The sequence below is a fragment of the Malus domestica genome, chromosome 14 (assembly GCF_042453785.1).
Source record: "Malus domestica chromosome 14, GDT2T_hap1".
NCBI lineage: Eukaryota > Viridiplantae > Streptophyta > Magnoliopsida > Rosales > Rosaceae > Malus > Malus domestica.
The window spans coordinates 1,559,892-1,577,405 of record NC_091674.1 but is presented as its reverse complement, the minus strand read 5'-3'; the positions used below and the strand labels follow the sequence as shown (position 1 = coordinate 1,577,405).

At 37.2% G+C, this 17,514-nt stretch overlaps 1 protein-coding gene and 1 long non-coding RNA gene across 4 annotated transcripts; one reads left to right on the top strand and one right to left on the bottom strand.

The window, feature by feature from the left end:
* Positions 1 to 2,689: 2,689 nt before the first annotated feature.
* On the bottom strand, positions 2,690 to 9,789 carry LOC103453934 (polyadenylation and cleavage factor homolog 4-like). Of its 3 annotated transcripts, none has more exons than XM_008393527.4 (6): positions 9,010 to 9,789; positions 7,210 to 7,311; positions 6,704 to 6,961; positions 5,644 to 6,060; positions 3,413 to 5,344; positions 2,690 to 3,289 (listed from the first exon to the last, which is right to left on the bottom strand). In XM_008393527.4, exons 1-6 carry the CDS (start codon positions 9,373 to 9,375, stop codon positions 3,275 to 3,277), a joined length of 3,090 nt encoding a protein of 1,029 aa, XP_008391749.3. In that variant the 5' UTR covers positions 9,376 to 9,789; the 3' UTR covers positions 2,690 to 3,274. The 3 variants fall into 3 exon arrangements, with proteins under 3 accessions (XP_008391749.3, XP_008391751.3, XP_008391752.3); XM_008393529.4 differs by having other exon boundaries at positions 5,644 to 6,051; positions 9,010 to 9,746; XM_008393530.4 differs by having other exon boundaries at positions 5,644 to 6,048; positions 9,010 to 9,741.
* A 2,352-nt stretch (positions 9,790 to 12,141) lies between these two features.
* LOC139191612 (uncharacterized) lies at positions 12,142 to 14,404 on the top strand. The gene is made up of 4 exons (XR_011575716.1): positions 12,142 to 12,280; positions 12,364 to 12,485; positions 13,248 to 13,306; positions 14,226 to 14,404. It is a non-coding gene; the product is annotated as an uncharacterized lncRNA (long non-coding RNA).
* The last annotated feature ends 3,110 nt before the right edge of the window (positions 14,405 to 17,514 follow it).

The following is a 17,514-nucleotide window of genomic DNA, read 5'->3' as shown; positions in this document are numbered from 1 at the left end:
CAATATCTGAAAGAAAAAAAATCAAGAGAACTAATGAAATTTACTTTTGAAATTATAGAAATCATGAATTAGTAAAGTGGGATTTAGAGGACAGAAGAAAAGGGATATCAACTCATCACGGATTGTAATATGCGAGCCATATATTTTTTTTGTTTTGTACACGTTAGTAAACTCATTCTTGATTGAAGTAATATTTTAGAAAACACATGAGAAGTGAAGAATCAGAATAATTTCGTACCGTTCCAAATAAATAAACTTGTCAAAAATTAATTAGAAAAAAAATAGTTAATCACATTCTCAATCCCTCTCTTCCATATTTCTTATATCTTGTGTTCATAATTTCCTTGTTCCAAGCGAGTCCGGCATTAATTACGATTATTATAACTTACCCTTTCTCTAGTTTCCTTGCATTTGTCTTTTTAAAGAAACCAATTGACGATGAAGCCACGACAATCTACTCTTTCAAGACTCGAAAAAATTTACGGAAGTATTTGAACATTTGAACATAAGCCTCCCGTATGAAGAAGAATTACCATAACATGAAAATTCCTAAATTTTATTTCTTGTCATAAACAAACAAAGGGAAGAAAGTGGGTAGACCCCACAAACTGTACTGCTTGTAACTGCTTGCTTGGTCTTCCATGTGACTGAAACCCTTGCTTAGTTTTATTCATCTTATTTATACACTGCTTTGCTTCTCCTTCCCTTTTTTCTCAGAACACACACACTCACCACCCAAAAGCCAAAAGCCAAATAGAGAAGAGAAACCATGAAGCAGATGAAGAATAACCAAAACTTTATCATATTTTCTCTCTTTGTTTTTCTTCTTCTCTCCAACTCATCATCTGCACGTGCTCGTCTTCTGCAACAAAACAAAGCTTCACTAACTGGAGCCGATGATCTTGTAAATGTAAGATAATAAATAAATATATATATAATATATATATCCCTCCCTCCCCCGTTTTAATTTATCTATGATTTTTATGCGTTTTCGTTAGTTAATTATTATATTTTGATGTTCATCTTTGATTAATTGTTTGTTGGGTTCGTGGTAATTTTCTTTTTAATTTTCCACAGTTGATGGGAGCAGAAGAATGTGATGAAAATGATGAAGAGTGTCTGCAGAGAAGGATGATTGCTGAAGCTCACTTGGATTATATTTACACCCAAAACCATAAGCCATAGACTTTAGATTTTCGCATAAAAGTTGTGTAAGAAATAAGATGGATTTTCGCATAAAAGTTGTGTATAAGAAATAATTGTTTATTTTTTTTGTGTAAGAAAATATGGGCTGGATGTACTTTTAAAATGACTGAAAGTGTTTTTAGAGAAAATTGTTTTAGGTTCCAAAAGCACTTCACTTGAAGTGCTTTCTGCAAGAAACATCAGTTATCTGCTTCTTCCAGGAAGCATTTTAAGTGTTTTTTCATGATTCACGTGCATTTTTACTAAATATTGGTTCTAAAAATATTTTCACCAAAAGCACTTTCAGTTATTGTAAAAGCACATCCAAACAAGCTTTATAGTATCAATGTTGCCATTTACTATTTCTTCCTTCATTATTGTAATAATTTTTGCGTCAATAAGTGATTTCTGTGCTCTATTTTTTTCATATACACTTTTTTTATATATATATTTTAAGCATAGAAGATGAAAACAGAAGTACGAAAATGTTAACGAAAGATCATAATTCGAAGTAGAAACCATTTTGGGAGCAAAATCCTGGCCATTGAAATTTTTTTATAATTAATTTAGGAACATATTCTCATAAAAAGGAGGAATTCATGAAGTTAAATAATTGAGCAAAGAATAATACTGAATTATTGAGAGAGAGAGAGAGAATCATTCAAAGTATGATGAGGGATGTTAGAAAGTGCATGTGGAATAAGAAAAACGTTTTCATCATTCATGCATGTGGTGGCACTTGTAGGCTCCACACACGAGCCATGTCACCACCGTAACAAAATTTCTTGCAGAACTAGTCGGCATGAAAGAGATTGATGTACGAAACATAACGTGATACATGACGCTAACTTCTTATGCGGTGATATCTACACCCGTTTTTACTTTTTATAGTTATTATAATTTTTTATCGTCAGATCAAATAAATTAAAGATTATTAAAGGTTAAAAATTAACAAAAAGTACTTGGATAATACCACCCTAACTTGTTTTCTAACACCCAAGACCATTTGTGATCAAAACTCCTTGGGTATCACCAAGAACATAACCCTTTACAATTAAGCCTCGTTTGTTTGTTGTCTAGGATTGATCAAAACTACTTGGGTATGGACATGAACCTAACCCTTTTACGGGTGCAATTATGCCTTGTTTGCTGTCTAGAATTGAATTGTAAAGGATCACTTTATATTCAAGGTATTCTTGAGATAAGAGAATAATAATTTTTTATTTTGAGAGAAATTAGAACGGGATTAGACATGAAAAAAAATCCAATCCCTTCTAATCAACCAACTTTGAGGAGCATTGGAATAGATAAACTTTTTTAACGAATATTCCATCTTCTACCTTCAAGTTAGATACAATTTTTTTCATTACTTCTTTCGAGATATCTTCAATATAGTAGTTTATCCATTCCAATTCAACCCAAGACGAGTCAAAAGCAAACACAACACAAAAGCCAAAAAAATGGCACACTAAATTATATGATGAAAAGATGCTATCCTACAAAGTTTGGGAAGGTAAAGTAACATTTATCCATTATCTTTCCACAAACATCGAAAGTAGACAGTATTCAACTCCAAATGCTATAAACTACACCCACAAAAAAAGGGTAAAAATTGAAAACATAAATTTTAAAAACATTGCTCCACTAATGGTACCATGATACAGAGGCATCCCTCAAGGGCCACAAACACATGCCGATTGTGAAGCTGGAATGGTTTCGTTCGGAGAATCGGAAGTGTTTTCGTTGTTGCACTAAGACCGGACGACGACTATGGTATCAAGCGCAAATCGCTTCACAGAAGTCAAAAACAAGAACAAATATAGCAAAACATCAAGCACATAAGAGAAATCATTGAGATGGAAACTATGGAAACTATCTGGCAAAGGGATGCATTTCTTTTCCTCGAAAACTTTGAATTAAACAAGAAGAAAATTGTAGAGGAGGAGCTAGTTGAAAGCTCTCACCACTATTTTGTGGCGCACGAAAAATAGGCATCGAAGATTCACATCTAAAAAACACATTAATCTAAAACCTGGAATTCCCTCAAAAGTTCAGAATGCATGGAGTTTTGTCTCTTCAGCTTCGAACGCTAAATTTCCGGTTCCTGCCAAAAAGTAAGAGGTAACATCTTAACATCTAAAATCGATAGTTTATGGTAGAAGACTAATAAAAGAAGGCCCAAAACATTGACAACTATTTTGCCCATACTTAACAAACAAGAGCTTACCAATTTAACATGGCCCGGCAATCCCAAATCAGAGAGTGAACTTTCCACCGTACAATTTACATGCACAATGGGACCTTTCAAAACACTCTCCTCTGTGGTTTCCATCTCACCGGCCCCAGATGGAATACTCATGTACGAAGCTCCTTTGAACATCCATTCATCCCTTTCTTGACAATAAAAATCTTCAAAAATATCGCCACATATAACACATGCACATTGGCTTTCGTCTGCGGGAACCATGGGCTCATCAATGTCAATCGTCTCATTAGGCTCGTCTATTGAATTGTTGGCCTCAGGTACCAAAGGGGGTCCTGCTTTTCCAGCAACCCAGCTGGTTAAATTTGGATACCACTTCCTTGATGCCATGGCTGATCCATTGGCTTCGGGATTTTTCGAAGCATGCCATTCCAAGTGTCTCTCAAGCCGTTCTCTAAGTTTGAGCTTAAGGCCACATATGCTACACTTATGTGGAAGGTCATTAAAAAGTTCCTCAATCACGGCTGGATGGAATTCTCGGATTTTATCTGGCTTAAACTCAACGCCAATGAGGTTTCTTATTTCTGTCTTGGTAATTTGAGGTAAGGCAGCAGATGTTTTAGCTACAGGTTCTGGGAGAGATGCATCATCAGTTCGAGATGAAACAGGAAGACTTGCTGAAACTGAAACTGGAGACACTGACACTAAACTTGTGGCAGGTCCACCAAGGCTCTTGTTTTGCAGTTCAGTTGGCTTTTGGGATGGCACAGGAGTGAGCGACTCTGACTTTGATGCAGATATCAAACCCTTTGCAACTAAGGAGCTTAAAAGGCTAGAAATTGGATCCGAGGAATTATTCACCACAGTTGAAGAACTTGCTGACACACTGCCCTCGAGAGATGAAGGAGGTTGGCTATGTGGAAGTGGCAGATGGCCTACCTTCTTCTGTGATACATTTGAGGAAGCTGGTGAGTTATCACCAGAAAGGTGACCTGATGTAAATGCTGAGGCAACCTTGGACCCTGGGACTGCAACCTGAGTAGGGGGAGGTCCACTTGGAAAGGGAGATTGAACACCTGGCTGTGATGGAATATGTCCCATGTCCCGAATATTCAAATTTGGTAGGCCACCAGTAATTGATTTGTCAGATAAAATTCCAGTCTTCATAACGGCAGCCAACAAACTACTAGTGCTCAACTGTCCTGAGGTTTCTGCAGCAATGACATTTGAATGATCTGGTATAGAATCTCCAACAGTTGACGGAGTTGAAAAAGTGGAGACCGGTAGCACAGGGGGCTTCTTAGTGTGACCGAAAGATTCAGACTCTATACTGTCCGGTTGTTGTCGAGAGGCATATTTGTGCCTTGATTGGATGGCAGGAATTGACAAAGATAAATCTTGAGGCTGTGATTTTGCTTTGCTACCCAGTCGAGCATTGGGAGTTGGGATTGGCAAAGGGTCCTCAGTAAGGTCTTGCTCAGCTAAACTTTGCAAATGATGACGAGGGTGTTGTACTGTTGATGTAGGTGAGGGAGAATACTGGTGCATCAGTGACTGCCCAGATGGTGATGCAGCTCTCACAGACTGAAGTTGCTGCTGTTTCCCTAAAGCTCCAGTGGGCCCTGATGCTGCACTAAACCCGAGACTTGACGCTCCAATGCGAGAAGATGCTACTTGTGCTCTACTTCCCATCCTGGCCACAGAATAATCTCCACTTGTTGATAGCCCACTTAAACTTGAAGCATAACGATCTGAGTGAACCGAACTAATGACAGGAGTACCAGAAGGGGTCAGCCTGTCAACACCGATAGAGTCCTGCAATGTCCAAGGTGATGACATCAGGTGACCAAGAGCAGATAGGTCCTTCTGTTCAGTAAGGTCAGCAGAGGTATCCAGATCAGCTGTTGATGCATAATCATTTACACTTTTTGGTTTACGAAAATGACCTCCAAACCCCTGAGAATATGAGCAATTTCAAATAATAAGATTTTCTTCTTTTTTTTCAAAAAAAAATTATCCTTAAATGTAAGAGGCAGTTTGTGCATTCTAGAGGTTAAGATAAGTGTGAAAGTAAAAGCATTGTATTGATCCCAACAGGGATCTGCCCAGTAACAATCTAAAAAAAACTGAAGCACAAAAAAACTTGTCCTTGTATCTGCCTCCACACTTCGTGGCTGAGAAATTAACATGTGAACCGGTAGGTAATCAACCTTCAGGTCCCAATTTTTCAATCAGTACAAGCAATTGGAGCTTACCAATCTCTCTGAATCATCAGAGGCCCAGTGATCTTTTCTTGAGTTACTAGAAATATCTGACGGGCCATGATCTGTTAATCTTGAGTTCATATCATCCCACATGAACTCCTCTTCCTCAGAATTCTTCCAGCTACTAGAAAGCCCACCACCGTTTCTAGTTGCAATGCCTGGTGCTGCCTTTAAGCGAGGATCAGCATTAGCAGATTTAGGTGCCGAGTAATTTGCAAGTCCATGCCTGATATTAACACCATTTCTTTGGGTGGGTAGTGTTTCTGTAATCTTCCCACCAATTCTTCCAATTCCTGGGTTTGAATTCCTGGGAAGATCAGAACCATATTCATATTCTCCATATTCAGCACCAATGTTCTTCTCATGAACACGCTCGCTTAGTGCATCTGCATTGGACTGCTGCAAATTCTGCAAATGTTACCTATCATGAGCTGTGAAAAAAAAGGACAATAATGCGCACATAATATCAAATTTTACTTAACATTCATGCATTTTAACAGCAGGATCATCATCAATTGAGTTTGCCATAGCCCTAGAAAAGTCACTAGCCATTCCTTTTGCCTTCATACCAAAAACCAGCATAAACGAAATATGTAAAAGCACTAATCTTTTCATAAGGAGCATGTGGGTAAATCAAGGTTGTACGAAGAAAACGACTCAAGGAAAGAAAATATATATTCTCACGTAGTCGACAGCCGGCACTGCTCAGTTACGTCGAATCCTTATGAAAATGAATCAAGTCATCTGGTAAAGGATCAAGATACTTCTGGAAAATATAACATAACTCCAAACTATAAGAGCAATATTCTATGAATAAACTCCCTGAATAGATAAAAAGAGCAACATAGAAGTTTTACAACCTACTATAAGAGTTCTAGTTTCCAGTGTTAAAAAAGCTCATCAGAGTATAGTTTTCTGATGATATTATTTATTTGTGATTAACTTTTAACAATCCACCACTAAATCGTGGAACATCAATAGTTGGTGGTCAAAAGTCAAAACTCAAGAGATGTGAATCCACATCCGTAATTGACTTCAGAACTCCACTTACCCTAGTTGGCTGCTGAAGACGTTGCCTTTCCAAATATTTGGGATTCACATGAATGCTATGTGCTTGTCGCTGTGACTGCGAATCTGGTCTTGATGTTGCTGCTCCAGAGGATGAACCATTTGCCGTAGAAGAAAATCCAAGTTCTTTCTCAATCATCTGAAGTGTCTGAGCAGGAAACACTCCTTTCCATGTTCCAAAAAGATGCCGCATACTTTGATGTATAGGAGGTTCAACCTGCCTATATGCCTTGCAGAACACCTATAAGTTCAAGAGAAAGGCAAAGAATTGGCAAAGTAACTAACAAAGAATCAAGTCTACCGTGAGTTGTGACAAATACGGGTAGCAAGGACGTAGTGTGCAAACAAACATCTTTTCTATTTGAAAGATACCAGGTAATGGGTTAGCGGTGAAGATCAGGAACAATACATGTTAAAAGAAAAAAAGAAAAAAAACATGCTTTCCATCAACTAGACAAAGCATGCTGAGAATCAAGAAAGAAATCTAACCTCAGGGAGTCTGACAGCAAAATATTTGATATAATCCCTTCCGATATTCTTTACAATACTGTCCAAAAGATAAAGTGATGGTAACTTCTGCTCGCTAGGAACCTGCAAATTACTTTCTAGAATTAGATATTATACACTAGATGCAGCCAGTATTGTTTAAACAAATAAGCAATTAATAAACCAATGGCCTAGAACCGATGTTTCCCAAGAGAGTGTGGAAGGGGAAGGAGAATTTGTGTCAGTTTAGACTCTTCAAACACATTTATAAGATATCAAAAGCTACATAAACTGCACGTATAATCACTTCTAAACTATCCCATTGGGGGGCAAAACTTAGACTCATAGGAGAAAATACAGTAACTAGAATAATGCGAGTGATATTTATTCATTTATTTTTACGGTCGTATTTTATGACTTGTTTTCTCGTGTGTCCTCTAAAAACTTGGCTCTCTCACTCTAGTTTCTGTCTCACAAGGATTTGAGTCATTTCCTTATGGGAACAGTGAAAACTAACAAGACATCTTTCACTCTGCCACTCCTAGATAATATAACATCTATAGAAACATCTCCAGGCACCTAATAATCAGAAGATACGCTCAGCTAGAAATGGAATGTGTGCTATCAGAAGCCTAAAGGAGAGCAATTCCAGACTAAGTGCAATAACAGACTGAACATCTAAATCTATTTGACGTATATAAGTGTATATAAATGTACCATACATCGTATATTTTGGAGGTTATCACACTGATAAATCAAATATGCCCTCCATCTTTCAAATGTAAGGATGTCAATGAAATTGGCACCACCACTTTAGTGCTCTAACAAAACCTGAGGTTTGTATGTATTCTCTGTTTTGTCAATCTGACAGTCTTTAATTACCACCAGAAGATCAGTGTAGCAAGATAATTACCACTGAGTAAAACCATATGAGATCATGCACCTGCAGAGTCAGCTATCGAAGTCTTGCAGGGCATTACCATCAGGTCTAAAAACTCCCCAAAACTCTATCTGAATAAGGTTCTTACATACAACCACAACATGTAATGCTGATTTTCTAAACATAGCGGGATCTGTTAGGCTATGAAAGTGGTTTTCCTCCCCTTTCAAATGCTGCAGCGTTGTTGTAACAAGAATAAAACAGCTATATGCAGAGATTTTCTGTGAAACCAATAGGCCATAGCCATAAGGATGTGATTTATTCATTTGGTTTTGAAACCTGCTACAGCTCATTCCACAAAACCCATTTAATCACAGAATGTCAAAACTATTCTCATGTAGCTACATACAGCCTCATTTGCGTGCAATGGATTAAACAAATTCGCACAGGCAACCAGAAAATGATGAAGTGGAACTTGTCAAACCTGGGGGAATGTCAGGAAAACATACTGATTACACGTACAAAGCCTGACCAATGTTAACTGCAGCCAAACCCTCAACTCAATATCATACGGGAAAAATAAGAATGAAATTGGATGTTCATTACTTCGATAGGCTCACTGGCGAATACAAACATTCCCATTCAGTCAAAACTAGACCACCACACATATCACAAACCTTTATTATTTGCATCAAGAAAGTAAACAAATATTTAACTGGGGGCAAGCTTTCGGAACAAAACTTTTTCACTAAAGTATCAGCATAACATAAAACATGCGAGCGAGCACTAACACATTTTAGTTCTCCTTTTGCACCTCCATCCCTTTCTTTTTCATTGTACAGTCGAATTCAAACAACCGGTGCCATAACCAAAAATATAAAACACAAATACAGCTATATACACAGTGTAAAGCTGAGTTTCACCTCAATAATGTGGCTGCATACAGTTGCCGCCACCGCCTTTGCTGCGTGGACGTTCTCGCCGGCAATTATCGTCAGATTGGTAATAATTGGCTTTGAATTGAAGGTGAGCTCCGCCAACGCCGTCTTGTACTGGCTCACAAGCTCCTGATGCTGCAGTGGCTGCGGCACATAGCCCCCACCCCCGCGATTCGGGTCATCGCTCCCGGTGTCTCTATCACTCACTCTGAATCTTGACAGCACTGGATTAGCTCCCCCACCAGGTCTCTGCCCAAAAGCTCGTCCATTCGGGTTTTCGGCCAATCGGGGTTTCTTCAAGCCTGGTTCATTCGATCCGCTAAACGGCCTACGCGAGCTCTCCATTTCCATCAGATTCTCAGAAATCAAAACCCTAAACCTAAATCCCTAATCTTCGATTACAAGTCAGCCATCTATAAAAAAAAATAAAAAAAATCAATCCAAAATTGTATACTACCAACAGCGAAAGGCCTAGTTATCGACACGATAATCACGAAAATCAAAAATCCCTAAGTACATGGATAATTATCAACATAAACCCTGATTCTTATTACAGGTATACAAATTAAATTGAAATAAAATAAAAGCAAAAACAAAATCGAAAAATTGGAGCGGAAATTGGAGGGTTATTGGTGGAATAAGAAGATTGGGGAATTGGGAATTAGGATTAGATCAAGAACTAGGCGATGGGGAGGAAAAGTGTACGCATCTGTGTGTGAGGAAGATATATTATATAGCGGGGAAGGTCATTTAAAGACAATTAAAAAATTAAAAATTAAAATAAAAGGAAAATGAGCTTTCATGAATCCAGAAATGAAAGAAGGGTTATTTTCTTTTTCTTTTTTTTATAGTTAAAATACGAAAGGTTATTTTGAATCTTCTTTTCAAACAAAAATTCCGGATCTCTCCCATCAAACCCACCAATTAATTAATTTGGAATATTGAAATTTGATAACGGTTAAAATTATTATAATTTTTAAAATGATTCCTTATTCATAACTGTTGGATCAAATTTTAAATATCCGAATTATTTAATTGATGGGTTTTGGTTGAAGAGATCTGGAGGGATCACTTCCCCAAAAGTTGGACCTCATAATAAGATAAAGTTAACTATCACACATGTAAGTACAAACATGTTTTTAAAAAATACTTACATTTTTTTGTACATATCTCAATGATTTGTTAAATTGGGATTTGGATCCTCTCCTGAGCTAATGGAGAGGATCTTTCTGACCCATAATCGTGGACCGTTAGATTTTTATCCAACGGTTATAATTATTATAACTTTAAAGAGACCTCCTGTTTGTAGTCGTTGGATAAAAATCCAACGGCCCAAGATGATGGGTCAGGAGGATCCTCTCCATTAGCTCATGAGAGGATCCAGTCCGTTAAATTGCACGGTTTTTAATACTCCAAGTACATATTTTTCACGTCTAATACATGTTATTTATACATATTTTCAATAATGCACATAAAATTTGTATATTATATACATATTTTTAGAATACTATTGAAAAATAAAAATTATAATATTAAAATTTTTAAAATGCCAAATTTTTCAAACTTTCTTTCTAGGGTAAATTGTAGTTATGGTCCATTAACTTTAACTCAATTGAAGTAATGGTCATTCAATTAAAAATTCATTATCATTGATCCTTCAACTCATCAAAACGTGCAGCTATGGTCCCTCAATTAAAAATTCATTACATTTGGTCCCTCAACTTTAATTCAACTGGAGAAATTGTCTCTTAACTTAACTTAATTGTAGCAATGGTCCTTCCAACATAACTCATTTTGACAAAAAATGTTACATAGTTGACAAAAAAGACCATAATTACACACTTTGATGAATTGATGGACCCTAATTATAAATGGTTATTCCAACATGACTTATTTTGACAAAATTTTGAAGAAACTGATGAAAATGACTATAGCTACACATTTTGATAAGTTGAGGGACCAATGGTAATGGATTTTTAGTTGATGGATCATTGCTCCAATTTGATTACAGTTCATGAACCATTGCTACAATTTACTCTTCTTTCTAATGTCGAATAATATGCACACGTATTTTTCACGTATTTTTTGTATTTTACCAACTATGATATTCAAATGAAAGTTTAAAGGATTGTGAGCAAGTTATAAATTTATTGAAATTCATGGATTTTGTAAGGACTTTATTTTGAATTTTACGGGGGTGTATTCAATTGAGAATTTGAGAGATTTTAATGGATTTATAAATCGATAGATTTTTATGGAATTTAATTGATTTGTAGAGATTCCATATAAAATTTTGATTCAATTCCCTCGAAATCTCATGGGGAGATGTGAGATTTGTTGATGCTTAAAATACACTACAAAATCTCTCCAATTCCATCTAATTCCTCAACTTTCTCAAATTCTTTAAAATCAATTTCTAATTGAATATACCTGAAATATTATAAACTTCTTTAAAATCCGGATTTCTAAGGGGGTGTGTTCAATTGAGAATTTGAGAGACTTTAGTGGATTTATAAATCCATGAATTTTTATGGAGTTTAATTGATTTGTAGAGATTTCGGGAGTGTATTCAATTGAGATTTTGAGGGATTTTAATTCTTTTAATGAATCCAGGGGTATTCAATCGGGATTTTAAGTGATTCTCTGAAATTCAATGTGTATTCAATCAAGATTTTAAGATAGTTTATTAAAATCCTTATAAATCTGGGTGTATTCAATTAGAATTTTAAAGAAGTTTATAACATTTCAGGTGTATTCAATTAGAATTAGAATTTAAAGAATTTAGAAAAGTTGAGGGATTAGAGGGAATTTGAGAGATTTTGTAGTATATTTTAAGTATCCACAAATGTCACAGCCCGTTCCAAAATATTACATTCGTGGCTGTGAATGGACGAAATTGCCCTTAAGAAATACTAAGTATGTGAAGCTCAAGTTGATAATTATCTAGGTTCCTAAGTTTTGAAAATAAAATGGAATTTAATAAGGATGGAACTTAGATTTTTAGGTTAAAAATTTTGTGGTTTAGAGTTGGGGATTGGAAAAGGACCACGTGGGATCCCCATTCCTTATTTCCCTCCCCATTTCCCGTATACTGTCCTTCATACTCTCTCTCTCTTCCTCAGACCTCACTCTCTCTCTCTCACCCTCTCGAACACACGGGCAACCATCAAAACCACCTAAAACTATTACCAACGCCGGATTTAAAACCACCATTGCACTCCTGAGGACTCCACGATCACGTAGGTACCAGTTTAAGGTAAGTTTCACTTCGAAAACCCTAGTTTCTAAAGTTGCCGTGAATGTGTACTGTTCATGAGCTTTGAATTGGTTGATTTTTAGGACAATCCAAGCTCATAGTGAGCTTAGTGAGGTCCCAAGGAAGCTCGGAGTGCTTCGTTGGAAGGATTTGGACGTCGGGATCACGAGGGTTAAGTTTGGCCGGTTTTGCTTGGATTTTTCCGGTGAGATTTAGTTGTTTTTGAAGCTTAAAAGTAGTATATTGTGATTCTACATGTTGAGGGCTTTAAATTGATATATTATACGAAGAAAATGGTTGAGAAACGAAGGAGAACGAAGCATTTGAAAATTCCCCAGTTTTCCGGCCACCGGAAAAACCAGTCCGGCGAACCCGCGAGGAAGAAGGTGCGCGTGGGCGCGCGTGGACCCGTGCCTTCCTTGGCGCGTGGGGGCGCGTGCTACAGTAAAAAATTATTTTAAAAATATGTCGACGTCCGTGACGTCGAGTAGATCACTGTGGTATATTCATATACCCAAGTTGAGCACCGTATGAGAAAGTTATTAAGGATTGTTGGTTAGGTGTTCGAATAACGTTTTATAGTTTTCGCATTAGGTGAAAATGTGAATTGATGATCCGACCGTTGGATCGTTACCAAACTTTAATACGTTGCAATACGTAATGTTTGAGGATTATTGGAACTTACGGATTGGGAATCCGAGTTACGGATCTTCCGGAATTGGAGTTGTAAGTTCATAAAATAAAATGTTAACCGTCACTTAGTTTTGGAAATTGACGGAGATCCGACCGTTGGATGGTAATGAAATTTTAGGATGTTATCCTAGAGATATATTGTGGACCTCTGGAAGTTATGGATTTAAAATCTGAGTGGTGGATCTTCCGGATTGAACTACATAGTGACGTATTTTATATAAGTTATATATTCTATCGATATGAATTCTGAGGTTGGAATTGATTATTGTTTTAGGCGCCGATCGTCATGACGCCTTGGCGTATTGTGCTAGGGAGTTGTAGGGCGAACTCCAGGTGAGTGGGCAGTTTTGTTTTCCGTATATATATATACTTGACGTTTTCCCAGAAATTGAAATTGAAGGAAAGTATGCTTTAAATGCAATGTATAAAATTATATGAAAAGTATATTGAAATGTGAATTGAGATGCCATGCATAAAAGTATATGAAAAGTATATAGAAATGTGAATCGAATTGCCATGCATGAAATGATATGAAAAGTATGAAATTGAGATATGATGCATATGAATGAATGGTGCGGCGGACGCACAGGTGAGTATCAGGTGAGTATTTAAATACTGATATGATGATGTTAATGTATATTGAGCTCAAATCCTGCACCATGGTTTAGTGCTTATAGTATTCACCGCATCGCACGCTCGTCTTGGATCCAAGTAGATGCTAGTCGTACAGTCCACGCGGAGTGGGTACGACAGGCCAGTCGCGAGAGTGTTAGTGAGATTCCGACTGGTGGGTGACCTTAGATTATGTGCACAGATGATTGATGAGAAAGCACTAGAGCGTAACTTGTGTGCAGAAGGCCGAACAGGTCACGCGGAGTGACTCCGGCAGAGTGTGAGAGTGATAGATTTTGAGCTCTAGGTTCAACCGGGCTAATAGAGGGCCTCCGGTTGATTACTTTATTGCACCTGATATGATTTATGTTGATGCATTCATACCTTATTACTGTTGAGATGATGTGGCATGGCATAATTAATATGAGAAATGTTGAGATGATTTGGCATGGCATAATTATGATGAAAATGTTGAGTTAATGACTTGAAGTCTTGAGAATATATATGTATATTTATATTTTACATTTCTGGGAAAGTATACGGGTTTTACGGAGAGGGGTTACAACGTTTTGAGAAATGTTTGGATTTGGAAAAGAATGGTTTTACTGACCCACTCAATTTTGGTTTTGCGCCCCTCCAGGTTCAGGAATCACAAAGGTGTGGTGACTACGAGGAATTTGACGGTGTTCTGACAGATTGGACAAAATTAGGACTCACCTTCGGGTGTATCAACTTATAAATTGTATCTTAAAGCTTCCGTACTGTGCAAATGGTTACGTCACTCTCACGTGACGGCCAGCATGCCCTCCTTCGGGACGGGGTGTGTCAGTTGGTATCAGAGCATGGTTGCAATCTTGGACATCTTGAGAAGTTCTAGTGAATTCTGTCAGAACTACACCGCCTCGTAGCAAGCCACGTAGTTAGAGGAACTTAGTCTCCCTGATTTAGCGGTTTAGGGGGAAACTATTACTATGGTGATTCAGTCTATTGTCTAAAGGGACATTTTAAGATGGGTAATGAGTTGAACTTGAATCACCTTATGAAATGATGAACCTGAGAGAGCGAAGTAACGGTTTAACCATTTGGAAAAGATGTTTCAGATTATGCAAGTCAAAGGAAATTTCCTTCTGACAGGGGGTCGAGACGACTACCTGGTTTTAGGTATGAATTTGTATCCTGGTGGAAACAGGAGTATGATGTGTTGTCACCGGAGGAACAGCCGATTTAAAATTGTTTAAGGACTTGTTTAAGGAAAAGTTTATCCCTCCGGCATTTATCGATGGTAGTAAACAAGAGTTTACAAATATGAGACAAGGAAGGTGATGATCGAGGGATATTATAGAAAGTTTTCAGACTTGCCTCGTTCCATCCAGATATGGTTGTTAATTTGGTGGAGGTGTTATGTTGTTTTAAGCTGGGTGGCAAAAAGGGAAGTGGTATTTTGGGTGACCACTATCCATTATACTTCTTACCAGGAATATACGAGATGCTGTTGAGTCTTGAGGACTCTGAGAACATGATCAACGAGAATAAAGAAGAATAAGAAATGAATGGGAATTAAAAGAAGACGATAAAGTTAATGATTCGTCTTATCAAGGATATAGAAAGATTCAGAGCTTCGAAAGAAGTGAAGCTAGAGTTAATTCTTCCAGCTGAGGTTTTAATGTCGCTGGTCAGAGTAAAAGTGATGGATATACTGGTAATCCCAGATATTTGAGACAAGGTGTCTCAAGTAAAGGAAATGTACTTTGTGCAGCAGGTACAAAATTAACACTTTGGGAAGTGTGAAATTAATGAATGTGTTTATGTGAACAGAGGGGACACAGAATTGTGAATCGTCCCTAGAATCAGTTGTACCCAACAGTTTTCTATGACATCGTAGTGTCGATTCAGCAAGTTTATGAACTTAGTAGTTGGTCGGATTGACCGTGAGCACAGAGAGATTTGATGAGTTATATGTTCAGCCGTACAGACCATGAGAAATGGATTCGACTGACACATGAGAAATTGGTGAGTTATAGGTTCGGCCGTACCGACCACGCGGAGTGGATCCGGCCGACGTATTATTGAGATAAGAGTTGAATCAGCCGTATTGATCATTCTAGTTGACTTCGGCTGATATATTTCTTATTATGTATGTTATATCTTTGAGAGTGGTTGCCTACTTATCGAGACAACGATGATTTATCAGTATTGCGGGCTGCAGACCGTAATATTAATAACTCATTCGTGGATTCGTTAAGCAAGCAAACCGGTAGGTTATTTTATGTTAGTGTTGTACTTATTTAGAATGTTCAGTAATAATAAGTATGTATTGGGTCAGTTAATTTTATTCCATTAGATTGATTGTTTATAGTTGTGACTAGATGGAATGTTATGGGAAACCAGTCACTTTCCATCGATCTGGATGATCAGAGGTTACCTTAATGAGTGGGCATGCAAAGTGAAGTGAGTTCAGCCATTATTTATGCTGTGAAAGCAAAGAGATTGTTTTGAAAGGCTGCCCAAAAATACTTAGTTCATGTGGTACTAAAGGATGTTGCTCGGAGAAGTGTGAAAAAATGAAAAAGGGGTTAGACTTTTCTTGATGTCTTCCTTGAAAGTATACCTGGATTGCCTTCAGGCAGAGATATGAGGTTCGCTATTGAATTGTTGCCAGATATAAATTTATATTGGAGATTGGTTCAGGATGAGTTAAGGGAATTGGAAATTCAGTTGAAAGAATTGGTTGATAAAAGTTTTATTCAACCTAGTACAACGCTTTGGGGGAACCCCAGTTCGTTGGTGAGGAAGAAAATGGATTTTTAAGGCTATCCATTGATTATAGACAATGGAGTCGGGTAACGATTGAGAACCGTTATCCATGGTGATGTACTGATGTTTATTTAACCAGCTCAGAAGTAAATTGCGAAGATTCAAAGATTGAATTGAGATCTGGTTACTACCAATTGAATATTTTAAGTGACGTTGATCATAAGATGGTTTTCTGGACTTGTTATAGTCTTTATGAAGTTTGGTGATGCTATATGGATACTCATGCTGTTTTATGAGTTGATGGATGAAGTATTCCAATAATGCCTTGATAGATTGATATCATTTGTCATTGACGATATTCTGGTATACTCTAAGCCAGAGCAGAGCATGTAAATGTATTAAGTCGATGAAGCAAAGATTGAGAGAACGTTGGTTGTATGCTAAGTTTAGCAAAGGCTAAAGTTAAATGAATCAAGTGGCATTCTGAGAATTGTTATATATTCTTAAGGTATTCAAGTGAATCCTTAAAAGATAGCAGAAATTGAGAATTTGGAACAACCACGAGTCGTAATTGAGATTTGGAATTTCTTAACTTACCAGGCTATCTTGGATGGTTGTGAAAGATTTTTCAGTCATTGTTTTGTCATTGACGAGACTGTTGAGAAAAAGAGTTATGTATAAGTGGGAAGGAAATTGTGAGTAAGGGATTCAACAACTAAAGTATTTCCTCACTCATACACGTATTTTAGTAATCCTAGAAGATAGTGGTAATCATAAATTTTTAGTGATGTTTCTTGAATGGTATTGGAGGCATGTTGATACAAATGTTAGGGTGATGGCATATGTTTCATGACAAATGGAATCTCATGAGATGAAGTACCCTACTTGTGATTTAAGATTGGCGATTACCATCCTTGTTGTGAAGTTATGGAGACCTTAAATGTTGATAAGAATGCAAGATTTTACGAATCCAAAAGTCTTCAATATCCATTACTTGGAAGGATTTTGATATGAGGCAGCGAAAGTGAATTGTATTGCTTAATGAACATGATTGTACGATCAGGGTGATCGTAGAATTGTTCTAGCTGAAGCACTTGGTGAGAAGACTACAGTAAGATTAATGTCAGGCACGCTTGCCAAGATTATCTTCTCGTGGATTGAAAATCAATTAAAGT

What these genes read in the sequence shown, in the direction of transcription:
- LOC103453934 (XM_008393527.4), bottom strand. Translation starts at nt 9,375, where the DNA reads ATGGAAATGGAGAGCTCGCGTAGGCCGTTTAGCGGATCGAATGAACCA. An exon ending in GTCTTCAGCAGCCAACTAGG is followed by an intron (nt 6,061 to 6,703) that starts GTAAGTGGAGTT and finishes TAACATTTGCAG; the next exon opens with AATTTGCAGCAGTCCAATGC. An exon ending in CTGATGATTCAGAGAGATTG is followed by an intron (nt 5,345 to 5,643) that starts GTAAGCTCCAAT and finishes TCATATTCTCAG; the next exon opens with GGGTTTGGAGGTCATTTTCG.